Raw genomic sequence first — 26723 nt, forward strand, 5'->3', positions numbered from 1 at the left:
CCGGGCAGGGCGGTGGCGGGCGGCGATGGTGTCGCTGGGGGAGCGTCTCCCCCCGCCCGGGGACCTGGCGGCGCTGGCCGAGCTGGACGAGGCGGCGCTGCTGGCCGGGCTGCGGGAGCGCTTCCTGCAGCAGCACATCTACGTGAGTGCCGGGGCCGGGGCGGGGGGCGGCGGCGGCGGGCGCTCGACTGACCGGCTGTCCCCCTCCCACAGACCGACATCGGGGACATCCTCGTCGCCATGAACCCCTTCCAGCCGCTGCCGCTCTACGGGAGAGAGGTGAGCGCCGCGCCCCCCGCCGCGCCCCGCTGCCCCCCTGCTGCTCACGCCTCTCCGCTGCCGCTTCCCCGCAGGTCTCCGAGCGGTACCGGCGCTTCCAGACCGACGCGCTGCCGCCCCATATCTTCGCCCGTAGCCAGCCGCGCCTACCACGCCATGCTGGGCCGCGGGGGCGGCGGGCCCCGCAACCAGTGCATCCTCATCAGGTGAGCGGCGGCCGGGGGTCCCGGGGCCGGCGGGGGGCCGGGGGCGGCCCCCGAGCTCTAGCTGGGATCGCCCCCGATTAAGGTTCAGGTGAAGCTCATCTCTGGTGCTGTTGGTGAGTCAAAATCCATCTGCGCTGGCAACACACCCCTCATCCCGACCGCTTTCGAGACAGGAGAGCGGGCAGGTTGTAAAAAGGTGTGAGCAAACAAAACTGGCTTTCGTGGAGTAGCTCGGCCAGCAATCTTTACAACGGTAAAGATGTCCGATTCACTTCTGGGGATCCCTGCCTTTGGAAAGATTTAGCCAGCTCTAGGAAAAGCCACTGGGTGCTCTTCTCTGACAACACAGCTGCCAGGGTAAAAGCTGCAGTAAAAGTTGGAAGGGTGATAATGGAAGGAACCAGTTTTCATGAAGTGGAGTTTCCCATGTGTAACCAAAGAGCAGGAAGAATTAAAACATGCTTTTCTGCTCTAAGACCTTTGGGAATTTGGTCAGGGAGGATCTTATTGTCATGGACAGTTCTGTGCACCAGAAGTTGGCGGAAAGTGTTTCTTTTAAACAACGAGCCTACCAGTATCACGTACATTTCACTCCATCGTGTCACTCTTGTTCTGCTGGAACTCTGCAGTGCAGCAGGTAGCATCGTTTAACACAGAAAGCCTCAAACAAAATCAGCTAACAGAGAAAGTATCAAACAGCAAGGAGAAAGCCTTGAAACATTAACTGCCTCTTCTCTATAACTGGGTGTTGTAGAGCACAGTTTAAATGTCGTCTCAGTTAAAATGCTAATTTCCAGCTTCTTTGATTTAATGCTCCTTTATATTTGCCTTCTGATCATTTTATCTGTGTTTTCAGTCTACAGGGTGTGGAAGTGAATTGCTGAATCACTGCTGAGTGTTTTGGTGGGACTGGGAGCTGACTTTGAGGGGCACTTGAGCCCCACTCATTTCTGTAGCCTCCAGGCCACTGGTGCCTGTGCTTTACATAAAGTCCTCTCATGAAGCAGAGGCTGGCCTTGGAGTCAGCAGGTGCCAGAGGCACTGCCGGTGGGGCTCTGGGGGATAGAGAACAGTCATTGTATTTGTCTTGGGAGGTGGAAGACAAGAAAGAGTAACCTGTAAGAATTTGCCAAGTGATCAGTGGTCTGGTTGTTTTCTGGCAGCAGTTCAGAGATGAGGCTGATGTACTCCTGTGCATCTTGCAACCTTTTACCTGGTCTGTGCATTGCTGTCACAGGAAGTTCATGGTTTTCCTCGCTATGAGTGGTGAGACACTAATTGACAAGTTTCCCTTACATGAGCGTAGTTGAGGTGAATGAGGAAGTTGAGGTCACTCCTGTTAGACCACAGTTCACCACAACAGCACAGGGACACACCAGGATCTGCCGTCACTTGTGCTCTCTTCAGTGAGACCTCCAACTGAGTCTGGAAGGTCTGGATAGCATTCTTCAGAGGCTGATGTTGGATGAAGCAGCTGCTGCCAGGTCATAAGTGTTCATTGCTATCAAACTGTCTTGAACTACGAATTCCACTGGGTCCTCTTGCCTTCCCAGTCCCAAAGGACATTAGTCATGCTTGGGTGTGCTGCAGTACAGCACTTGGGTCACCTGAAGATGACTTTGCATTTCTTCACAGCTGGGGCCAGTTACACACCTGCTGAGCTTGCAGGACCTTATGAAGGTGTTGTGCTTGTTGGAGGGTCTAAGGACAAGCTTGAACCATGGAAGTTGATAGTTTTTTTGTGAAGGAGGGAAGTTACTGAAAAATAAAAATAAACCTGTCATACTGAGCAGGGGCACTGGATGGCATGTTCTCAACTGGCAAAGTGGTCTTATTTTGTTCGTATGTATTTGGATGGTGCTGGTCTGACCTCTGCTTGAGATGAGGGACCTGGTGTCGTATTTGAGGTTTTTAGCTAGCTATGACACATACTTGATACCAAGCTCCGAGCAACTGGGAACTACAAAGCAGTAAAGCCACACCACACGCTCAAAGGTCGGCTGTGGAAACAAGCTCAAGTATACCACCAGCATTTCCTGCAATTTTTTTTCGCCATGCATATGCTAAAGTTCTCAGCTGCTGTGATGTTGTCAGTAAAGGACATATTGTCTCACTGATTGTACATTCCCCCTCCCAGGACAGGGGAAACTGCACTTTCCAAGTGCTGGTTGTTTGACTTGGAGGTGGAGGTGCTGTGGATGTGTGACAGCACAGTGACGTGCACTGCTGGCACTGTGGGAGTATGGGCAGCTCTGTGCCCACGTTCCCAGCTGGCTGAGGCACGTGAGCATGTGAAACATCCAATACCTGAGACTGCCAAAGCATCTCATGATCAGTATCCAGTTGTGGATGTGATGTGGATAGGGCAAATCTCTCTGGAGAAAGAGGAAGCTGTTTGCTCCAGCACATGCAAGGGAGTTGATGTAGGGGATGACTTTTGAAGCAGAGCAAATGGTCTGTCTGGTACATCCCATCCAGAACTGACAGCGTAGGGTTTATCTGTACTCCCTTGCAGAGGGAGAAAAGTTCCCTGATGAAGGACAAGAACATCATGGGACACACTATGTAAAGCTGTGGTGTGTGAGCTTTCACTCACACGTGATTTTGCTGAAAAAGTTGTGAAGCTCTCGTAGAGCACTCTCAAGTGATGGAGCACTTGAACTATAAGAGGCAGAACAACTTTACTTTAAGACTGATTGAATTTATTTTGCTTTTTCTTGGCAGTGGAGAGAGTGGTGCTGGGAAAACAGAGAGTACGAAGTTTTTGTTGCAGCACATAATGAACCTATGCAAAGGCAACTTGCAGCTGGAGCAGCGGATCCTTCAGGTAGGTTGTTGCAGGATGGTGCTTGGAGGTTCAGAAGCAACACTTCTGCAAGACAACTTGCATTAGGCTTAGGATGCCTGCTGGTGAATCACCACTGGAAATCAGGGAGCCATGCATAAGACACATAAGAAAACAGTGGATAAGAATGGTGAGGTAGCTGACCACAAGTTAGAAGGGTTAGTAGGTCAGTAATTTTTTTTGCTGGAGATGATTCCTAAATTATAGAAAACTATTGCAATCATTTATAATGGTTGTTCTCTGTTACAAGAGATTGGTGGCATTTTTTCAAATGATCTCCTGTTTGAGGTAGAACAAGGACTTTCATTAGAAAAATGAAAACTTGATTTAATCGTACACAGGGATGAAGATTTCACACAGCCTTTAGTCACCTATCCTTGGCTACTTATACTGCAAGGCACATACCTGCTAGCTGGCTAACTGCCATCTTTGGTCTTCCCATACATCTTTGCTAGCTCATTTTGAAACATATTTTTCTCTTTGGTCTGAAATATTTCCACCTGAATCTCTCCCCAGGGAGTTGTGAGGTTTTTTGAATAAATTGTACTTTAAACCTTCCATGTGATATGTTAAGAAGAGTGAGTTCTTGAACTACTTCACTTTAAAGTCTGTCTTCTCAGATTTCCTGTAGAAACATAGAGGTCTTTTTCTGTGTGGTGGGTTAACTTCAACCAGTGCCCACCAAGCCACTCTATCATTCCCTCTCCTTAACTGGACAGGGGTGGAAAAACATGACAAAAAGCTCATGGGTTGAGATAAGGACTGGGAGATCATTCAGCAACTACCATCACAGCCAAAAGAGGCTCAGCTTAGGGAAAATTAATTTAATTTCTTGCCAGTTAATATCAGAGTAGGATAATGAGAAATGAGAACAAATCTTGAAACACCTTCCCCAACTCCTCCCTTCTTCCTAGGCTCAGCTTGACTCCCAGTTTCTCTACCTTCTTCCCTCCAGCAGCACAGGCAGACAGGGAATGGGTGTTGAGGTCAGTTCATCACAGATTATCTGTGCTGCTGCCTTCCTCCTTGTGTCCTGCCGCTCCTCCAGCATGGGGTCCCTCCCACAGAACACAGTCCTTCAGGAACAGACTGTACCAGCATGGGTGCCTTGATGTGATGCAGTCCTTCAGGAACAGGCTGCTCCAGTGTCAATATCCTCCACAGGGTACTATCCTTCAGGAACAGACTGCTTCCACTCTGGGTCCCCTCCACAGGGTGCAGTCCTTCACCAACAGGCTGCTCCAGCATAGGCCCCCCACAGGGTCAGAAGTGCTATCAGCAATCCTGCTCCAGTGTGGGCTCCTCTCCACAGGCCACAGCTCCTGCCAGCTGGGCTTCCCATGGGGTCACAGCCTCCTTCGGGCATCCACCTGCTCTGGTGTGGGGTTCTCCAGGGGCTGCAGGTGGATCTCTGCTCCCCCATGGACCTCCAAGGGCTTCAGGAGCACAACTGCCTCACCATGGGCTGCACCAGGGGCTGCACCAGGGGCTGCAGGGCGATCTCTGCTCCTGCACCTGGAGAGCTCCTGCCCCTCCTCCTTCAATGACCTTGTGTCTGCAGAGCTGTTCCTCTCACGCATCCTCACTCCTCTCTCCCTTCTGTGGGTGTGCAGCAGTTTTTATCTCAGAGGTGCTGCCACTGTCACTGATGGGCTCAGCCTTGGCCAGTGACAGGTCTGTCTTGGAGCCAGCTGGCATTGGCTCTGTTTGGACATGGGGGAAGTGCCTGGCATCTCCCTCCTTTAGCTCCTGCTGCAACCAAAATATTGACACGTAAACCAAATGACCCATGCTGTGCTTTGTGCTCTGGAATGGTGTATTAATTCAGTGTGGTATCCTCCCTGGTGGATCCAAGGTTAATGCCTGTGCTGGGTTGTGGGAACGTGACATTGATACACCTGCTATCTCTGCTTAGAGCTGGCTTGGGTCACACTGCCAGGCTGCTTCTGACCTGAGCAGGTTCCACAAGCAGGAGAGCTGTGTTTGCTCAGCCGAGTGCCTAGAGACAGCCTGCAGTTCCTTCACTGGAAATAACACTCACTTCAGCACACACGAGCTGCCCTTGGAAAGCCTGGAGGTGACAACAAAGAAATAATATGTGTCTTATTTGGTTCCTGTAGATATATCCAAGGATTAAGTTTGTCCTTTAGCTGATTACAGTGTCATGCCTTAAAGCTGTGTTCAATAGGCTGCCCAGCGTCTACTCTGAGGCATTGTTCTTCCAGTTCATAGGCATTCTTTGCTCAAATACAAAAAAATTGTCATTTTGCCACCTTTGCATCCAGTTTAACAAGCTGGTCTGATGTTCTGTTAATTTCTTTATAATTCACTGTCCCTATGTCTACAAATTTCAGGAGCTAAGCTGACATACTTGTATTAACTGAGTGCCACGTTGACTTTGTTTATTGCTGTAGTATAGCACTCAAATTATCTAGTGACAACAGATACTGTGTGGAAATCAGTTATACTAACCTTATCTTTTAACAAATGACTCAATGATCTTACTGAGATCCCATCAGTTTCATTGTACTGATTGTCGTTAATCTCATGCTGCTTAGTCTTTGTGATATTTGCCTCTTTGAATTTCTTTAGCCAGGCAGAGATAAAATAGGTGCTCATCCATATGCATGGGGTGGGTCCTTTCCCATCTGAACTCTGAATAGCAAATGCTAAAGATAATTTTTTCCAAGTTAGATTGGATCACTTTATCTGAAGAATGGTTGTTCTGCTTCCTCACTTTTTTCAGGTGAATCCATTGCTTGAAGCTTTTGGCAATGCCCAGACTGTGATGAATGATAACAGCAGCCGCTTTGGAAAGTATATACAGCTGCGTTTCCAGAAAAATACAGGTAAAGTCAAGGGCAATTACTAGCCTGGGGAGTGGTTAGAAACTGGAGGGTGTTGGAAAAAGGGTCCGTGGACTCCGGCAGGGGGAGGAATTGCAGTCCAAACCAATATGGTTGATAAAAGAAAGCTCTGTTTATTAGCAGTCCAAAGGCACTTACATAGTATACCAGCTTGTTAACTCTTAAGTGGCTTAAAACTTATCAAAGCGCGTTTCTGCTTCTACATAATTGGACTTACATTGGCAAGCTTCTACAGTTATGATTAAAAGAATTCAGAGTTCACCCTCCCTTCTCTCCCAGTCAGCACATCTTATCAGCACAGCTGCATCGCTTCAAAACTCCCTTTTTTGTTTCCCAGGCCTGTTTCTCACACAGGGATTTTTCTCATGCAGACAGTTTCTCACACTAACCTTTGCTTGCAGGCCTGTTGCTTGTATAGTTCTTTTATTGATCCCATAATTCTATCAATGATCCATGTCCCTGATCTTCTAACCATTTCCCAACAGGAGGGAGTAGACTGAGTAGCCAAAACTTGTGGAGGGTATAATTTCGGCACATGGCTCCCTGTGGGAAGGGTGTGCAATTAAGTAAAATCTCACAGCAGCCACTGTTGGATAGAACCTGGATAGGATAAGGCCTGGGTTTGGATAGAGTGGGAGTACAGGAAGGATATGGGGGTGAGAGTGCAGGGTAAGTATCAGTAATACTCTGTGATGCCAGAAGCCTTTGTTTCTGCTAAAAGAGGTTTACAGAAATCTCTAAGACCACAGAAAGCATGGAGAAGCCCATTTCCAGTGTGCTGGGCAGCTTAGGGGGTCTTGCACACAAGAAAGCTAATTTAGACAGCTCTGTGCTCCTGTCACCAAAATAGAGATGTGGGACAGCCCAGGCAGCTTCATGTCCCCCAGAGTGAAGTTCCCCACCCTGTCACCTTTTTGTGTGCAGTGCAAGGTGCAAAGCTGAGTGAGTACCTGTTAGAGAAGTCACGGGTGGTGCAACAGGATACTGGGGAGAGGAATTTCCACATCTTCTACTACATGTTTGCTGGACTGTCTTCAGAGCAGAAGGAGATATATGGGTTATTGGATCCTTCACTCTACAGGTACGTCAAAGACAGACCCTTTAGTTTAGTCTTTGTGATGGGTGGTGAAGGGGAAAACAGCATAATGGAGTTTTTGCCTCTGCCCTGGGGTTTTGTCTGTGGGTGAGTGGAAGCTGGAGTGGGATCTAAATGGAGCTATGTGAACAGATGTTATGGATCATCATGGAAGCTGGGAGGTCTGGGATCTCTGCTGCATTACCTTGGAAAAGTTTCTTTCCCCTTCTTGTCTCCACTGCTGGTGATCTGCTTTGTTCCTGTGGGGTAGGACAGAGTTACAGTGCTGATTGTGTGACAGTTTTGTATGGGATATGCACTTTCTCAGGTACATAAGTGGACGATTTGGTACACAGGAAGTAGCTGAACAGTGGAAGCACAAATACCAAGAGGTTTGCAATGCCCTTGACATGGTGGGCTTCCAAGAACAGGTTAGTCCTGGGGCTGTTTAATTTCCATCTATGCTACCTGCAGACACAGGGTTTCTTTCTACCTGCTCTTTTGAAGCTCAGTCCTATTTCTTTCTCTAGATTTTCCGTGTCATTTTCGGACCACCTGAGTCTGCCAGATTTTGTGGAGAGCTTTTTCCCACAGGTTGCCTGTGCCTCTTCCCTTAACCTCTCCAACTTCCGGGTCCTCTGTGTAGTACATGCTACATGCCAATAGGTTTTTCAGTCACCTTTCTTATGTGCTTTAGGAACAAGTAGACATGCAGGCTATCTTGGCTGGTGTGTTGTCTCTGGGCAATGTGACCTTTGAGCCTGAGGAGAGCAATGGGTCTGTAAAAGTCAGTGAAGCCTCCCGGGGATGGCTGAAGGCTGCAGCGGTGAGTCACAAGATATGTTGACAGAAACCTTATGGGTATAATGCTCTTCCCCAGTGGCTGTGTGACTGCAGGAGCTGTTCCTGCCAAAGATGGCAGAGGATCTTTCTGCCTCAGAGTATGAAGGTTTCTAAAGAACATGGGGTTTTTTTGGAAATGTACAGTTTCACCCCATGATTGCATTTGTGTTCACTGCTATTCATACCCAAAGAGATGTCTCAGCTTCTATTTCTTGTGTGTTTAGAATCAGCGTCTTATATAGTCAACACATGCCTTGCTGACTTCGTACAACACAAGCTTTTTAAAACTAAATGTTTTATGTTAGTGAGTGTGACAATGCCTTGGGGAAATTCAGGTGTGCAATATCTGTATGCTGGTTCTGCATTTTCATCGGATTTTGTCCAAGGATACGACCCTAAGTGCTGCCTTTTTTTGGTTGGTTATCTTGAATTAAGCTTTCTACTGTTTTGCATGCAATTATCACAGATTAAGAAATACGTATTTCCCAGGACCATTTTTGTTATATGGGATGAATATATTATCCTGCTTTGTTAACAACACAGAACAGAAAAAAGTAACATACTTCTCCTCTTTCTATTTCTTTTCATTTTGACCTATTTGAAACCCCAGCACCCTTGCTCTTTCGTTTCACTCCCATCTCTTTGCCTGTTTCCCTCCTACACCATACCTGAAACAACCACCTACGTCTGTTCAGCAGCCAGCTTCTTTTTATCTTACTTCTGAAAGCCTGCTCCTCATTTTTAGCCCACAGGAGGGGAATTCCTGTTAAACCACCGAGGAGTTTAGTGTTTCTGAGTTCTCTTTGTTTCCTGCCTCTCATGTGGGTTCGTGTGACTCTGCAGCTGAGATGCTTCAGCACCTGCACAGTCACCTCCGTGTGGTGCTGTTCAATAAGTCATTAAACAGCTCAGCAGGGACTGCCGTGGCTTCCAGAGAAGGTGAAAGGTGGCAGCACTGGAACAGCAAAACAAAAACTGTTTGAGAGCGAGTGTGTGAGGTTGGTTGCTGCAGGGGTGGAGCAGATCAGAGCCCGTGTCTGACTCTGGTGCCAGCAGTAGCACTTGCCTTACAGTGGGGCTCAAAGGCCTGAGCCTGAATCATGACCCCGTTACACAAAGGTACAATCCCCATGAGCGGAGTGAGGGTTTGCAACTGACTGTCCTCGTCCATTTCCTGTTTCCCAGGGTCAGTTTGGAGTCCAGGAAGATGAGCTGTTAAAATGCCTGATTTGTACAACGTCAGTGACCCGAGGCGAGCAGATCCAGCGTTTTCACACCCAGCAGCAGGCAGAAGGTAGGAAACACAATGAATTGCAGATGTGCTGGCTAGAAAGACTGGGTTTTGATGGAAGGGTTTCCCCACACATGTGCAGCTTGTTGCGAACAAAGATGTCCTTCTGTGCCCCTTCATTCCTCTCGCATAGAGGCAAGTATGTCAGTGTTTATCTGTTTAGTCTCTTACTGACATGTAGGGCCATGAATGCTGCTTTTGTTTGGTCTCCAGGAGACTGCAGAGATTAAATGAGAAATGAAGGAATTAGCTTTGCTTTTTCCCTCAGTCCAGCCTAGAAGGAAACTCTAGGTATTTGTACAAAAGAGGGGAAGGCTCCTGTTGCAGAGTGCTGGCAGTGTGCAGAGCTCTAGAAACAACCACGAGAACAACGAGATATCACAGTATCAGGAATGGAGTGAAAAGAGTAAAATAGCAAGTACAAGGTGTTATTTTCCCCTTCAATAAAACAAGAAAATAATCTAAAATAATCTGTACCAAGAGGTTCAGTTAAATTATAGTATCTTAAAAAGTAATTTAAAAGAGAGATTACTGCTTAAAAATAAATGAAAGAAGAAAATTAAAATGAAATGGGATTAGCTAATTCTGTTTTACAAATTTCTCTTGACAATAAAATATACATCTCTTATCCTAGGTCATGTTAATTTGTCTCCTTTTTAGAATGTCAGCAAGCTTTCCTTCAATTGTGTCCTCTTCTTGTCTACAGCATTTAAACAGTGAGCAACTGTGGGCTAGGAGGAAGAGAACCGTCTCCAATTTTCCGAGTATAATTTGGAGCTTCTCCCTTGGTTTAGCAGTGAGGGGATCCATACTCAATAGATCTTCAGAGGGGAAAGCAAGTTTCTGGGTAGTCTACAAAGTGGCATGACTCAAAAATGCCCTGGCATGCCATGTGTGATCTTGTAGAAAGATTGTGAAGATTTTGTAATTAAGAGCTGGTTTTACACTTACAAAGGGTGGGGACAATCAGACAGATAGTGAATGTTTATGTGATCTTTAAAGTACCTTTACATGAAATTGTTGCTAGAGGTGGTGAGCCAGCTTGTGTGTTGTGTCCCCTGCTCTCCTGTGAGCCCTTCAGTGAGCTGATATTGTTCCCTCTGTGCAGATGCCCGGGACTCCATTGCAAAGGTGGCCTACGGCCGAGTGTTTGGCTGGATTGTTTGCAAGATCAATGAGCTTCTGGCTGAGAATGTGGATCCTGAGGTGGAACTGAGGGAGATAGGTGAGTTCTGCCTGCCTTGCTCCTGTTCTCAAATGTGCATCCCTCAGCCACAAGGAAGGACACAGCGTGAGGTTTCACAGAGCCCGCGTGCTGGGATGCATTATCAAAACTGTGATCCTGCTGGAGGTAAGAGTCAGCAGCATGAAGTGTGTAGGGCCATGTTCAACTCTGAGCAGTCAGTTGATCTGAAGCAACTGTGGACTGTAGTTCTGGGGCGCTCTGGCTTAACAGAGAGGCCAAGCTGGAGTGGTTCTTCTCTTAACTAACTCTGCAAGCTGTGTAAGAGCTGCCACTGGTGTCTCTCTTGGCTGCATCTTCCCTCTGCCACAAGAGCTGTGTGATAGGAGATTTAGTTGTGTGTTGGTGTACACAATAACCTACAGAGATAGTCTGCACACTCCATTATGTGCTCTTCTTCTGGTTTTTTTTAGGCATCTTGGATATTTTTGGGTTTGAAAACTTCGCAGTGAATCGTTTTGAACAGCTTTGCATAAACTTGGCCAATGAGCAGCTGCAGCATTTCTTCAACCATGTAAGTCTGCTGAGGGTGACCTCACCTTGTGTTGCAGAGAGAGCAGAACACTGCTCTATCTGGCATGTGAAGGAGAGCTTGGGGAAAAACAGATCTATTGCCTGGAAGGACAGAAATTGTGATTAGTGAAGCAGGATAGAGAGCAGCAACCCTCCCTGCTGGGGCAGGGGAGCCACTGGAACAGGAAAGGAAGAAGTAGAAGGATCAAGCAGTAGCCAAAGTCACAGGGGCAGGGACACTTACACTCTGAGAAATGTTCCTGCTTTATGCACCAGCACCGGTGAGTGCTAGGGTTACAGAGAACCACGGAGAACAGCAGCTACATTTTGGACCTCTCATGCTGTGGCTGTGAGTGCCATACCTCCATCCTCTTGTTCTGGGCAGGAGGGAAGATGTTCAGGGTTGTCTAGCCAAGTCTGCTGGGTGGTTCAACCTTCTTTTTCTTTATTTCAGCACATTTTCCAGCTGGAGCAGGCTGCCTATAAGGAAGAAGGGCTGCCTTGGGAGACCATCACATTCAACAATAATGAACCTATTCTGGTGAGTGAGAGGACTGACAGAATATAGTTGCTCTGTCCAGCCAAGAAAAGAGTCTTGCTCTTTCTGCCATGGGGAGGAGATGCACCTGGGAAGAATCTCTGCAAAGGGTGGTGAGGGTGAGAGGGGATGTCCTGCACTGCTTTAGACATGTGTGCTATGTCTCCTTTCCTGCAGAATCTGCTCCTGGCCAAGCCCATTGGGCTGCTGTCTCTTCTGGATGAGCAGAGTGCATTCCCTCAGGTATGCATGAGAGAGGAGACAGAGAAAGTACTCTGGGGGATAATATATCAATGAATATCTGGGCTACAGAGAGAGCTTTTGGGTTGGAGTACAGGATGGACAGAGATGTCCCTACATGTGACTTAAGAGATGGGACATCCAATTCAGGGGCAGTCTAGTGGCTTTGGCATCCCTGGGAAGAGTCAGAGAGAGGAGGTACAGCAGAAGACTATTGCACAGCCAAGGATACTTCCAACACTTTGTTTTCATTCCATGTGTCCTCATCAGGCCTCTGTTGCAGCTTTTGAAATCTACTGTCTTGCAGGCAACTGATAAGACGTTTGTGGATAAACTAAACAGCAGCTTTAAGGGGAATTTACACTTCCAGCCAGCCCGAGGCCGTGTTTTGGGCTTCAGCATCATTCACTATGCTGGGAAAGTATGTACTGTTTGCAGGAAGAATGCTGTTGTGGTGCATGTTGGAGGGGTGGAAGTGTTGCCTGACAAATAAGGCTTTGATGCTATGGAATGTGTGGTCTGAGGATGACACTAACAGAAGTGATGTGTTCCAATGGACTGCCTCCTGGAATTCCCTGCGATTTATGTAAAAACTACAGGAAGAGAAGACCCCTGAGGAAAGTGGGGCTACCTCTGGGAAGCGTAAAGCATTAGAAAAATCTGCTATTCTTCTAATCATCATTCTATTAGAACTCTAGTTCTAAAATAGTACTTTATAAATACAAGTACTGTGTCCACTGTGCAGCACCAAAGAACAGACTACAGGCTTTTTCTTTACCTATCAGGTTCCAGAGCATAGCAGTGACTATTTTTTAGCAAACACCTGGGAACACTTTGTAAACAGCCAGGTAATTAATTTTTTGAAAGTGTAGGCAGTTATTTACAAACTCAATGATATCTAAGCAGCTTGAGATTTAGAACTATTGCATGTAACTTCACTGCCACCAGTGCTGAGAGCATTGGTCCACATAAGTTGAGTTGATTGGAGATCATTTTTGGAACAGGAGCAGATATGACAGTTCAAGTCACTGTAACTTGCAGCTTTGTAATCTAATCTCAGCATTGTTGACTAAGTTATTGTTTGCAGCATTCATGATTACAAAAATTAACATTTAACATGTAAAAGGTGGATGTCTCGGTGTTACACTGCACTCCTGGGGTTCTGATGCCTCTGCCATGTGCATGGTTTTGTTCCTCAGGGTTGGCATCTGAGTGGGGTGCAGGCATGTTTAAAGAATTCCTGTGCAAGCCAGAGTACATTCAGTTTAGCACATGATCAGCTCCCAGCAGGCTGTGGAGGTGGCTCTCACAGCCAGCCTGCGAGCACTGCTGTCCTTAGTGACTTGCTGCCCTTTCCCCAGGTACAATATGCTGCCAGGGGCTTTCTAGAGAAGAACAGAGACACCTTGCCAGCCAATGTCCGTGGGCTCTTCATCAGCAGCATCACCCCTCTGCTCAGTGTGCTGTTCACAGGCAAGTCCCTCTGCACATCCATCATGAGCCAAGGCCCACCTTGGCAAGAGTTAAGTGTGGGCATGAGGCTTCATGTGTTTCACAGAGTGTGTTTCACAACTGGCAGCACCAGGGAGACTCGACTCTGGGAATGCTGCAGCCTGGAGTGGGGCTGCTGGCATGTACTGAGCTGTCAGAGCTGTTTATTCCCTGCCATGGGAAGCCAGACAGGTTGTATCCCCTTCCAGAGAATTAGCCACCACTCAGATGCCTTCCCATCTTCTCCAAGGCCAGTGCAGGACTGTCTCCACTGGTTCTTTCTATACACTCTGTTCATGTCTAGAAATAAAGCTTGTCAAGGTCGTAGACTCTAAAAGTGGTGCTTCACAACTTGTTAAAACCCTGAGGTCATGCATTATTTTCTCCTACCACTATACTCCCTTTTTCCAGTTATCAATAAACCTTCAGATTCTCCAAGGCTTCTAATTAAATTAAAAATTTAGAGAAAGGTCGGGTGGATGCTTCCTTGGAAATTGGCTGGCTGAACACAGTGCTTCTGGTACAGAAATTCCATAAATTTTTTTTTGTCCCATTCAATCCATGCCACTTTCTGTGATTTACAAGAAGCTGATGAATTTCATTTCTATTCTCCACTGTGTTTTTCAGCTGCTGCTCAGGACTATCTTTCTTCTTTAACATTTCTGCACTGTTACTGGAGCTACTTAGCCTAGTCCCAACTCTTTCAAAGTTCACAAACATCAGACAAAACCTATTTTCAGGTTGGTTGTCCAGTCCTGGGCAATGGCTTTAGGTGCTGAACAAAGGGTTTTGCCCAGATGACCTTCAGAGGACACTCCCAACCTCATTCTGTGGTTTTATGATTCACATGAAGCCATTGAATCAAGGGTGCACAAGATTGTTACTAGATCTTTTAGTAAATTAAACTTCCCTGATTTTCTCATCCTGTCACTGAATCAGTTATAAGCTGACTTTAAATAACTTCCTGAGTGCTGTCGGTGAGCTCCCCATTTGCTGCCTGTACCATTTTTTCTGCGCCATTAGATGCCCGTTGATGATAATTCTGTTGAAAGTCATTCAGGTTTATTTTATAACCTGATTGCCAGGTCTTCTCAATGGCAGAAAATAATATTGCCTGCCTTGTGTACTTCATATATTTGCATTTTCTTCTTCCTTTTTTTAGCTCTTTCCTTGTAGTTCCACATGGTGAAACCTAACACCCTGTCTGTGATTCAGGATTTGTAATGAGGCGCGTGTGTGAAGTAAGGTTTGAATGTTTAGCCCTGGCTGATTGCAAGCAGAGGTACAAAACAACTAATTGTCTCTGTTCTTCCAGCCACTATCTCCAGGACGGGGACCCTGATGCCTCACATGAAAGCCAAGGTATTGTACTTCAGGTCCACATGACAGTTGATAAATGTTACCTGATAATTATTGTTTGAGAAACTGGCTGAAAAGGGGCAGAAGTTGGTTTAAAGTAAGAGCAGACAACAATCAGCTTGTAACAGTTTCTCCTTTGTTTTTTACCGTGTTTTGTGCTTGCTTCTGTCATTTTTATGTTTAACTTGCCTTGCAACCCCTTAAATGCATTCTACCTCATTTTTTGCCATCTGCCTTCCAGCAGTGCTCTTTGGCTGTCAATCAAGCACTTCTTCCAGGGCTGATGCTTTGCTTTGGTCTGGTTTCAGGTCATACCAGGAGCAGATGAGAAGTTTAACAGCACACGGAAGCAGTCTGCTGGAGCTCAGTTCCGGGTACGGTATTGCTGCCCTGAGGTGCCCCGTGAGATGAAAGCAGTGATAACTTTATCACTGCAAATATCACTGCACTGCTTCCTGAGTGCTAAGCATTGTTAAAGCGGACATTACATAGACAGGGGTTTTCCTGGTTGCCAAGCAGGGCTGATCATGCTGGGATTGACCCAGTTGTTGCCAGAACCCAGGAAGTTGCCGTGTGGTGAGAAAACAGTCCTTGCTGCAGGATGTTGCACATCTGGCAGTGCTTTGGCTTGACTGACTATTGATCTTCCTCTGCCCTTGCCAGCATTCCCTGATGGTGCTCATGGAGAGGATGTATTCTGCCAACCCACACTTTGTGCGCTGCATAAAGCCCAACATCCAGAAGGAGCCAGGTGTGCTGGATGACCAGGTGGTGCTGCTGCAGGTGAGTGTCCTTTACAGGGACTTCTGCCACATCTCAGTGGGAGGACAGATCCCACCAAAAGGCAATGTGTGGAAGGTGACTCACTTCAGTCCCCCCTTGTAAGAGGAAGGGTGGCTGCACTTTATATATGTGTAAAGATTCTGAGTACTGGGTTGTTTTTATGACACAGACTGCTACGTCCAGATTTTGCGATCTTAGTTCTCTCTCATTTCTTTTTCATGAATGCAATGAAATCTGCTTGTTGGGCACTAGGATTCATGTTTGCATCTCCCCCTGGATGGGAACTGGTACAGACAGTACTCCGGAAAAAATGCTTCCCAGAGGAGACTGTTCTCACCCATCAGCCAGAATATAAGCAACTCTGAATATAAGCCAAGATGGGATTGCTTTGATGGGATCTGAAATGCATTGATATGACTGTATTTGGATATTCTGTCAGGTCTGAGGTCTAGATGCTATAAAGAATACTGAAAATTATTAGAAGAGTTCAGAAAGCTCAGGGGCCTGTTTAATGTATATAAGAAAGGTTAGGATTAAGAGAAAGTTCATCCATGCCTCAGAGTACTTCTGTGTCCAGATTTGGAAATACAAAGCTATCCTCTGAGGGACAGAGGCAAAGCAGTACCCATGGCTGGAAGGCGAAGTTATTTCAGTCATTGGTTTTTATGGTTTCCAACTTCTAACTCCGAGTGGTTAATCATCAGAGTTACAGGATGTGGTATTCAGTGCTTAACCAAGGAAAGATTTTCAGAAATTTTTTTTCATTTTGGACTGGAGAAGTTTAGGGTTGAATGAAGTAACTTCTGCCTGCAAAGGAGCAAACAGATGTCTTAATGACCTGTTTCTCTTTGTTCTCTGATCCTCTCTGTGGTGCTGCTTCAGCTCCGGTACAATGGGCTGCTGGAGACAATCCGTATCCGAAGGGATGGTTTCTCCTGGAGACCCTCCTTTGAGGAATTTGCTGAAAGGTCTGTTAAAACCTCTGAATATTCCTTGTTAGGTATTATTAAGGAAATGACCCTGATAACCAGATGTGGGCAAGGAGTAAAACAGCCTCTTCAAAGTTCATGTGGTCTGAGGTCATGGGGTTATTTGCTGTGGGAGGCTGAGTGGGAAAGATAGTGATTTATTTTTGTTTGCTGTCAGGGTGATAATGATTAGCTCAGCCCATTAAGGATGCAGCTTTTATGTGTTTGTATTGGTTTGTTTTCCACAGATATGGAATTCTTCTAGTTAAACCTGGTGTTCCCCTCACAAAAGAAAGGTAGGAACACATACTTTGTTGTGTGCAGTCTGGTTTGTTCTTCAGAGGCTTTTACTCTGAATAGCATAGCAAACCGAGTAAAAGGGACAGACAAGAGAAGAATGGGCTCTTGTGGTGATGGAGAACACGGATCCCAGGCAAGGACATTTAATGTTTAAAAAGCATTTGGTACCATGATGAATGAAATCTTTCTTGAATTGTTATGTAGCAATTAAATTCAATTACTATTAAGCCTTGTTGTGCTGTGAGGTGAAAACTGACCAATGTACTCAATTTAGGGAGTGACAGTAGTGGTCAAGGGCGTCCACTGAACTCGGCATGGCAGGGGCTCAAGTACAGTTGTCAGGTGCCTCTCCAGGCTTTTTCCTGATGGCCACATGTGAGAAGAAGATAAAGACAATGCTGAACAAGCAGCCAGCACTGAATGTCTCCCAGGCTAGAGAAGATGTTTCTAATCCAAGGATTTTGTCTCTGTACAGGCAAAATATGCCATCAGCACTTTCAGAATCTGACTGTTACACATGTAAACTTCCTTCCAGTTCTGCAGAGAGACAGAGTTTTACCCTGCCAGCTTTTTCCTTCCTACATCTAGGGCAGCAGTTCCCCACCTCCTCTTCTCTACTTTCCCAGCCTCTCCTTTCTGCCAGTGTCAACTGTGATTGATAGTGAGAAAGAATCATGTAAAGAAGCCAGCTGAGGGGTTTTTTTTAGTCATTTAAGAAAAGGATTTGAATGATCTCCTGGAACAATTCTCTCCTGGCAGTAGCTCCTTCTGCCTTCACAGTGCTTCCTTGAATTTCCTGACTCTTCTGAATAGTAGGAATTGCAAACTCAAGTGAGGTCACAGGAGAATCTCATAGAGGGGGGAGAGATGATTGTAAACAGGCAGCGTGGTTTGTTTGGAGACACAAAAATCATGGGATGCATTTCAGAAAAAAAAATCCTGTGGACATAGATTGTGGCACTGTGGAAGTTGGCTGAGATAGAAAGAAAAACACTTCTGCTTTCCTGTGTGAGATATTAGCAAAAAGTGCCACTATGCTTTCACAGCCTGGATTAGCAGGAGATGGAGAAAGCTGTCTGTGTGTTGCAGCTAGAGCTGCTTTCAGTTCATGGAATCTTTCCGAGTGACCCAAATTTTATCAGTGGAGTCTGCAAAATGAAACTGGAGTTGGAAAACAGACTTTCTCCTGGAAGTCTGCTGTGCTGACCTTGCAACTTGTGTCCTCCAAAGGGCTTGGAAACAAAATGAGGAAAAACACTTCTGAGAATAAAATAGGCTCTACAGAATTGCCTCCCAGGGAGTTCAAGTAAATCTGCCTCTGGGAACCCCTTTGCTGATGTTCTTCCCAAATGTGATCCTAGCTGTGCCTCAAGGAGCATTACAGACTGACAGCCAGTTACTAGCTATTGGGAATTGCTGAGACACTTTATGCCCCTTTATGCAACTAAAAACATTGGTGTTCACTTTGGGTGGAAAATTATTTATTTCACTTTTTTCATGTCTTTCAGCTGCTTGGAGATACTGCAAAGTACAGGTCTGAAAGGCTGGATTTGTGGGTAGGTGTGCATCACTGTTGTTGGGAATTGGAAGCCTAAACTGCAGAGATTTTATATGTGTAATCTGTTACCTGGTTCTCTTCAGGGAGAGCTCTGTGGTTGTGGGAATAGCCTCTTCAAAGGATGATGGATAAAAGTCTAGACAGTGTTTCTCACTGCATCTTTCCATTTCCAACTTCACAGAAAGTCACGACTTTTCTTTAAATATTGGCATCAGGAACAGCTGGCAAAGTGTGTGGAGCAACTGGAAAGAGCAGCAGTTGTCATACAGAAAGGTGAGCACTAGGACAGGAGCATCCCTCAGTGCTGATCTCACACCAGGGGAAGGAAAACCTTTTCTGCAGTCCCTGCTCCACCTCTGCACCTTTGCAGAGGACAGAAGGATAGGGCAGGTGCCATCTCTCTGTCAAGGCCCTGTGAAGTCAAAGTGTTTATTGCAAATGCCTACATCCCCAGTGCTCATCCTGAATCAGGGAGAGCCCTCAGACAGTGTGAGCCTTGGAAAGGGAAAACGTGTGCAGGAGAGCTGGACTGAGCAGGACAGGCACATGATTTGGCTGTGTCCTGAGATCTGGCTCACTGTCCTCTGGAGTAAGGATTGTTTGTGAGTTGTGTTGAACTGGGAATAGGGAAATGAATGAAGCAGATCTCATTGCTGCTTTCAGAGATAGGCAAAAGGAGATGAAGTTTTGGTCTGGTTTGGTTTTTTTCTTTCCTTTCCACATAGCATCTGCTCTAGCAGCCTGTTCCTTCAGAGTGGCTGTGGGCAGACTGGTACTTCCCTTTGCTACATGAGGACTGTGCCTCCAGGAGGAGGAGGAGGCTATCACACTTCCTAGTCCCTCTCTGTTGCACTTCTCTTCTGTATGGGTTGTTGCACTGCTGGAGCATCTGAGCAGCGTCCAGCTGTGTACCATACAGTGTGACAAACGTCAGACTGTCACAAGCTGTACTGTGCACTCTTGTCATCCATGGGGAAGATGTGCAGGTAGTGGGAAATGAGAGGGTGTAGCTTTCACTACATGAGCTTTAATAACTGGTAAAGTTGGTGGGATCACGCAATGTCTGTAATGCTCCTGGTGAACCCTGTGATGGCTGCTTATGGGAAAGGTTTTCCTGTGGGCTGGCATCAAGGAAATCCTGTCCCCTTCATGGTGTCTGAGGGGTACCAGAGCGATAGATAGTTAACGGGCCCTTTTGTAAGGCTTTGTTTTTTAAATATTCCGTTCCCTGGCATTAGAGATGAGATCTTAGATCTATAATTTGATTTATATGGGTCCGTGATCTGGCAGCTTAGAGACTAGAAGAGTTCTCACAAGGTTTTGGCTGCCTGCTCACACTAGAGGTTCCATTGCTCTTTATTAACATGATTCAAGTGTTGAGGGCTTCACACTGTATGAAGGACTATCACCCAGTGTTCTTCCCTGAGAGAATTACAAAGGCATGAACAGCATTCTTTTCCTAACCATAGCTTTTCTCTGAACAGTTTTTAGGGGATTCAGATGCAAGAAGAGTTTCTTAAAACTGTTGGCTGAGCTGAGAGCTCAAGCACAGCAGCTACAGGAGGAGGCAGAGGGAGAAAAAATCCATCAGCTGGCGCTGGCAGCAGCAGCCCTGGGTGAGTTGCTCCCACTCCCACTGACCCAGTGTGTGTCCACTGGTGTGATGATCACCTTGAAGTGCTGTAAGCTCCAGGTGATGATGGCCTGCCCTGGGATGGGAGGCCCATCAGTGTGGTGGTGGGCAGGGAGCTGGTGACGTTTCTGCACTTGGGAAGCGTGGCTTCATCTGAGGGGAGCTGAAGCAGCATGGTAAGGGCTGTTTGCTTTGCTGTGCTGGAAGGAGGGCCAGGCTGTGGTTTTACCACGTAATCCGTGCAGCAGAGCCTGTCCCAGTCCTAGGCATGTGGAGGATGGATCTCATGGATCTTGAATGCTACATTCCATCTACTTATTTCTTCTTGTTGCAGAAAGAAACTCCCTTCCAGTCCCCATGCCACGAAAGAGGCGCCCTCAGTCTCATCCTCATCCTTCTGAGCAGTCACAACAGCCACCAGTGCCACGGCCACGCAGCAAACTAACAGAGGTAGCAACACTGGCTCTGCCGGGGGGACCCTTAGCCAGATGTGCTGGTTCCCTGCTCCATCCATCTTCTGCATGCACATGTTCTCCTGCATGTGGCCCCAAGAGAATGTTGTCATTCTTGTTATGAGAAGTGTGAGTCCTGTCCTGCTGTGGTTAGTTAAAAAGCGTGATCAGGATTTTTGAGGAACTGAAAGCAGCATTTGGTAGCTGGTGACTTGATCTTAAGGGGCTCAGAAATGAGATCACCTGCCAAAGTGATCTCTTTAAATGTCCCCTACCTTTGACTATGCTTTTGTGCTGACTTTCCCTCTCTCCTTGCTTTCAGTCCACTCCTTTTGACAACTTCTTGAGCCCTTCTGTGCCTCGTCCTGTTCTGGGAACTGAGGAACAGACTGGGGAAGAAGCAAAAGTGAGGAAACTCAAGAGAGGAGCAACTCTCCGCTGGTTCAAAGAGACACAGGCCCAGAAGGTCATGCAAGATGATGGGGCCTTTCCAAGCTGGCTGCATGGGATGATCAGTCGGAGGTGAGTACTCTGGACACAGTGGCCACAGGCAAAAGCCACTGTGTCCTTAGGAGGACTGTGTAGGTTGGGTTGACCGGGCTTTGCTTCCTTAAGGAATGGGAGTGACCTGCATAAGTTTTCCCTTTCAATCTGTGAGCGTTAAACCCTTAGGGGGAAGCTTAAAAGTCCTCATCATAGGCTGAAAATGCTGAAATTTTGTGTAGGTTCATGGAAAGACTATGGAAATTCATAGTAAATAAGTCCACTGTAGGTCCCTAAATACAGATCCTGTGTAGGGATGGGAGGCTTGTAAAGTAATCAGAGAGGAAATACAAATATGCGCTTTCCCTGTTGTGGACCATTTGCAGAGACATGAAGATGAACTTTTGGGTTAATTTGTTATGACTCTTTCTCGTATCCCAGTTTAGGTCAGGAGGAGAACCCAATTTACAGCAGGAGAATACAGAATTCAACTTCCTTTTATTTTAAAAAGTATTAAGAGGGGCTTTAGTGAGTACTCAGTGGCAAAACTCCACTAAAGTCCCCTGATAAAGGGAAAAAGAGGGTTTTTGTTGATTCCTCTGCCTGTCTAAGGATGGTGCAGCATAGGTGGCATTTACTTCCACTTAGGCTGGAAGAGACATCCACTAAGCCCTTCTTTATTGTGGAGTTGTTCACGAGACTTTCTTTAAATGCTTGAAGTTTTTCTACCAGGTCCACGTCACACTTCACTCTCTTGGCTGAGTCCAGCACTGCTTTCCAAGCAGTGGCATAATCAGAGAAGTGCTGATTATGCTAGTGATCAGGTAGGAGCAGGATGGCAGTACAGTCTCACCTGTGTGCAAATTGATCTGTGGTGCTCCATGCTTGTTAATTGCCAGTATCTTGTAATTGGTGGGATTTCTGTGTCGATGTTGCTGCCATTTGAACACCTTCATCATTTTGCTCCGGTTTCTAACTTTTTTTCCTGTTCCAACTGCAATTCTCCTTTGGTCTTACTAGATCTATGTTCTTGGATTTTGTCAGGCTATCAGTGTGATTTACTCAGAGACATTACACAGCACATTAGCTTAGTAAAGAACACTACAATAGCTCACAACTCCCTGGTAGCTGCATTTCTTTTAAATTTTTTTTAAATAATTTTTGAGGCCCTAACCTGTATTAATGCTTTTGTCCACAGATGAAGGAATGCAGGAGAGGAATTAGTGCCTGGAAGACAAAACACACTAAATTCAAGTGTAGACTAGCCATGAGCACTGCACACTGAAGGGCATGGCAGATCTTTCCCAAACGCACTGTTGCTTAAGCAGAGATTTAAGTCTCCACACAGCCATGTGAGCTCAGTTTCATGAAATGGAGCAGCCAGAGCAATCCCAAATTGCACTGGTGATTTGCAGTCACCTTTAGCCTGGATCAAAGCACATGACAAGCACAAAGCAGAGCTTTGTCTCTTGGGCAGAGAAGGGGAAGTCCTCCTTCCAGCAGGAAGTTTAGAAAGCTGGAGTGGTGTAATGCAAGTTGGCACTGAGCTTACCCAGTACCCCACAGCATCCTGACTTCTCCATCCCTGGACCATAGGAAGTGCACACGTGCGCAGATTCCTCATCTCGATGCTTTGTGACGTGCTTGGTGCTGGAAGGCAGCTGTTGCTATTGCACTAATCAGACTGCTGGAGCAGGTTTGGAGCAGCCCTGCTTGGAGCGTCTTTGGCTGAGAGTATTGTGCTTCCTCGGCCTGTTAATGCCTCCTGCACCACCAAGCCTGAGTTGGGAGATGTGTAGCTAGGAGCACATGGGGCAGATGCTGGGCTCCCTGGGGCACTACTGGGGTAGCACATGAGATAGGATGTGAATCCCTGCTGTGTGGCAAGGCAGCTGCTGGCTCTCTGCTGAAAAACTGTTTCCTGATTCCAGGGAAGCTGAAAACTTGCTGATTGACAAGCCTTTGGGTTGCTTCCTTGTTCGGATCAGCCAGAGTCGACCAGGCTACATCTTGACATACCGGTAGGTAATGAGCAGAGGAGGCTCAGGGGAGACATTATTGCTGTCTACAACTCCTGACAGGAGGCTGTAGCTAGGCGGGGGTCAGCCTTTTCTTCCAGGCAACTGGCAACAGGACTAGAAGACACAGCCTCAAGCTGTGCCAGGGTAGGTTCAGGCTGAACGTCAGGAGGAATTTCTTCACAGAAAGGGGTGTCAAGCACAGGAACAGGCTGCACAAGAACAGGCTGCACAGGGCAGTGGTAGAGTCACAATCCCTGGAGGCATTTAAAAGATGTGTAGATGCAGCACCTGGGGACATGGTTTAATGGTAGACTGGGCAGTGCTGTGTTAAGGGTTGAACTTGGAAATCTTAAAGGCTTTTCCGGCCTAAGTGATTCTGTACAACTGCTTGACTGGAGGAGATTACCTGGTCCACAGAGGAGTCCATGTTCAGCCTTTCCTGTTGTGGGTGCCCCAGAAAGTTTGTAGGAGCAGATGGGACACTGCAGAATTTCTCTCTTACTGAAAAAATAGACCTGTTTGTGGGTGGGGTGCTGTGGCTCCAAGGGTAGAGGTCCTGCTTAGGCTGTACTCTGTGGCTGAGTGGGCAAACCAGGCTGGAAGGAGCACTGAGATCGCAGCATCTATGAGCACATCTCCTGCTGCTGCATGATACTTGTTACTGAGGATCCTGATCACAGCTGGCCTCTGGAGACCACGGGTGCAGGAAGCAGGAACTAGGTTGTAACATGCTGAGGCCGCATGTCATGACTGCTTCTGTCTGTCCCTCCCCCCAGGGGCGAAGGCCGCTGCAGACACTACATGATCCAGATGCAGCCCAATGCACGCTACGTCATCCTGGGGGAGGACCGGGCTCACACCTCGCTCACTGAGCTGGTGCAGTATCACCAGACCGTGGGCATCCAGCCCTTCATGGAGATACTGACTGTTCCCTGTGGGCAGGTGAATATCGGGGGTCTGCAGTGGGAAAACAGGATGGGGCATGGACTGTGCCCTGAGTGAGTGGTTAGAGTCACTGCAGCAGCATCTCTTTTATGTTCCTGTAGAGGGATGTCCCATTCTGGCCAAGCAGCTTGGCTGCTTCTGCACTGGAAAATGCTACTAGGTGGAGAATCCTGGGGTGGGGGAGAGGCAGTGGCAGGTGGATGACACCCTGCTGCCCCCTCAATGTCAGCAGTGGACACAGATGGGTATTTCTCTTTGTTGTGCTGTTCAGTGTGTGTGAAGGGTCTGCAAACCACTGCTGAATCCACTCCTCCTTTCTCCAGAAAAGTAGTGAGAGCCTGAATTACGAAAATCTGGAGGGTCTCACACTGAGTTCACCAGCAGACGAGGGGGAGACACCTCCAGAGAAGCAGTCCTGCCCCTCCATGCCTTCCACTGGCAAACCTGCTCTGCAGTGGTTCAGGAGAACTAAGAATTCCCAAAACCAATGGACCGCAGACAAGAATAGAACAAAGTCTAGCTCTGGAGAGAGCAGCCAACAAGCCTTCCCTCGCCTCCGCTCTTCCATACGCCTGGCAATGCAGGAAATCCAGCAGGTGAGCTGGGATAGATCCTCTGCCAAGCCACAACCCCTCTGGGACACGTGGAGTTTCCCTGCCCAGAGGCAGGGGAGACGAGGCTTCCACAACTAGCACTTGGTTTCTTAGCTCCTGGGTCATGGGTTTTATTTGGTGGTCTTGGGACCAGGACTGTATTCCTTGGAGTATTCCTTGCCAGTCTGTGCTCCCTGCCTAATGCTGTTTCTGTGCCTCTCACCACAGTTCACTTCCATTTCCATGAACATGGCGAGACAGAGGAGGTCATTCCACTGAGGATGTACAGCCTGAGCAAACACGGTAAGAGGAAGCAGTGCACAGAAGGGAAAACAGCAATTGCAGCTTCCTGGGAAATGGAGGAGCAAAGCAACTCTTCCCTTCATGTCCCACCTGTAGCATCTCTTGGCCACAAGCTATGTAGAAATAGAGCAGGAAAAACAGAGCAGCACCCAGCTTCCATCCCAGGACTATAAGGAAACCAGGAAAACTGGGCAAAATCAGCCTAAATTTGGGTTCCCAGCAGCTGTGGTGCCCAGAGTGCTTGCAGTACAATGGCCAGGCTGCTGGAGGGAGCTCACAGTTTGTTGGAGGCCTGGGGCTGGAAGGACAAGGACTATCAGAATGCATGCCACACTAGTCAGCTGCAGTGGCTTCATGGGGTGGAGAGAGGTGCTGGGAGGGGAGCCCTGCGGCTTGGCAGAGGCAGCCAGCTGAAGGCCAAGCTTGAAACGTATGAAATGGCAGCAACTTTGTTGCTCTAAAGAGGACTGTCAATAAAGTCTCAGCAGTGGGAACAAAGCTAGAGACTGAGACTGTGATACACTGGGTGGGTGACGGGAGTCTGGAGTGGGCCAGAAGAGGCCTTTTGGCAGACTCTGCATTATCTGAAGTATCAGGTGGGTGTGCAGCTCTCCTGTCCCACTCAGATGAAGGCAGGTGGGAGCTGTAGTGGTGCTGTTGTACACCTCTGGAAGAATCTGGGTAGGAGTGGAGAGGGATTAGAAGACCATGCTTTCGGCTGCTGACCCACTGCAGGGCTTCCAGCCACGCAACCAAGTTTCCTGTGTAGTGCTGCTCCCATGTTGGAATTCATGCTGGAGCAAAGCTTTTTAGCTGGAGCCTGTCTTGTCTTTCTCTTCATAGCTGAGAAAGACAGGATCTCTTCGATAGCTGAGAAAATCCTCTCCCTGAAGTGTTGGGCTTAATTGCTTCATTCTTGTATGTACCATTCATTGACATACCCAGGGGATGCTCCCAGTGTCTGAGGTTAGGCAGATGAAAGATAAAACACAAGGATCTGCATAGAAAACTGCAAACTTGTACTGGGATAGCTAAATGAAACCCTTTTATGTCCTCCTATGAGTTGTGTTTCTTGACTGTCTTGCAGGTCCAAATGGGTCAGACCTGTCCTCTTCCAGTGCTGTTGGGCCTCGCCTAATAGTCAACACATCCAGACATACAGCAGCCTTTTTCCTTTTCTTTTTTTTTTTTTTTACCTTTTTTTTTTTTTTTTTGCTGCAACCAGCTGGCCCTGTGCTTTTAGACAAGGCTGATGCAGAAGTTAAGTTTCCTGAGCACTGAGGAACTGTGACTGCAGTATCTGGACTAGTCTGATCCTGGCAGAGGGGAAAGCATGGGAACAGTCACACTGCACAGACCCACAGTGCGTGACAGTCTGTGTGTCAGTTCTTCCGTGTTCCTGGAGACTCCTCACCTGGCACTGTGAAGTCACAAACTGGGTATCTCCCAGCAGCCTGTTCTGTCACAAATACCTGATTACCTACCTCTTTCTCTTTAAATACTCTCTGTTTTGGTCCTGTGTATCTGCTGCTCTGGGAGCCAAGGGAAGATGGGCTTGGGCAGTAAAAAATAAAACTGAGGTGTCCTTTTTGTTGAGTGCAGGAGCACTTGAACAGAAACTGACACAAGGTCAAAAAGATCTTTTTGTAGAGGGGATTCACTGCCCTTGCATCAGTGTGCTGGCACACTGCTCCACAGTCCTTAACCAGAGTTAAAGTCAGGGAATCATTGCTGAAACCCTCTCACTCATCCTGGCTGGAATCTCTACAAGTCCAGGCTGGACAACATACTGCTTTACACTGAGGGTGGGTAGAGAGCATGGAATGTAAAGGGCCATACTACTTGTACTGTTTTCCCTACCTTTTAAAATAAATCTCTTATTTTTTTCCTCTAA

General features: G+C 47.1%; 1 protein-coding gene across 1 annotated transcript; it reads left to right on the plus strand.

Moving 5' to 3' along the window:
* LOC104686750 (myosin-IIIb-like) lies at positions 1-26723 on the plus strand. Its single transcript, XM_010395412.4, is given in 31 exon segments — positions 1-142; positions 214-279; positions 354-410; positions 412-485; positions 3210-3312; positions 6077-6179; positions 7122-7278; positions 7601-7703; positions 7970-8098; positions 9301-9409; positions 10515-10631; positions 11063-11163; positions 11617-11703; positions 11878-11943; positions 12248-12361; positions 13302-13413; positions 14747-14793; positions 15099-15164; positions 15454-15573; positions 16456-16541; positions 16790-16837; positions 18350-18397; positions 18581-18672; positions 19884-20015; positions 20367-20482; positions 20807-21006; positions 22899-22988; positions 23765-23930; positions 24257-24529; positions 24755-24829; positions 25917-26723. Coding segments are annotated over 30 exon segments (3150 nt in total). The 5' UTR covers positions 1-25; the 3' UTR covers positions 24806-24829; positions 25917-26723.

This window comes from Corvus cornix, chromosome Z, assembly GCF_000738735.6.
Source record: "Corvus cornix cornix isolate S_Up_H32 chromosome Z, ASM73873v5, whole genome shotgun sequence".
Classification (NCBI taxonomy): domain Eukaryota; kingdom Metazoa; phylum Chordata; class Aves; order Passeriformes; family Corvidae; genus Corvus; species Corvus cornix.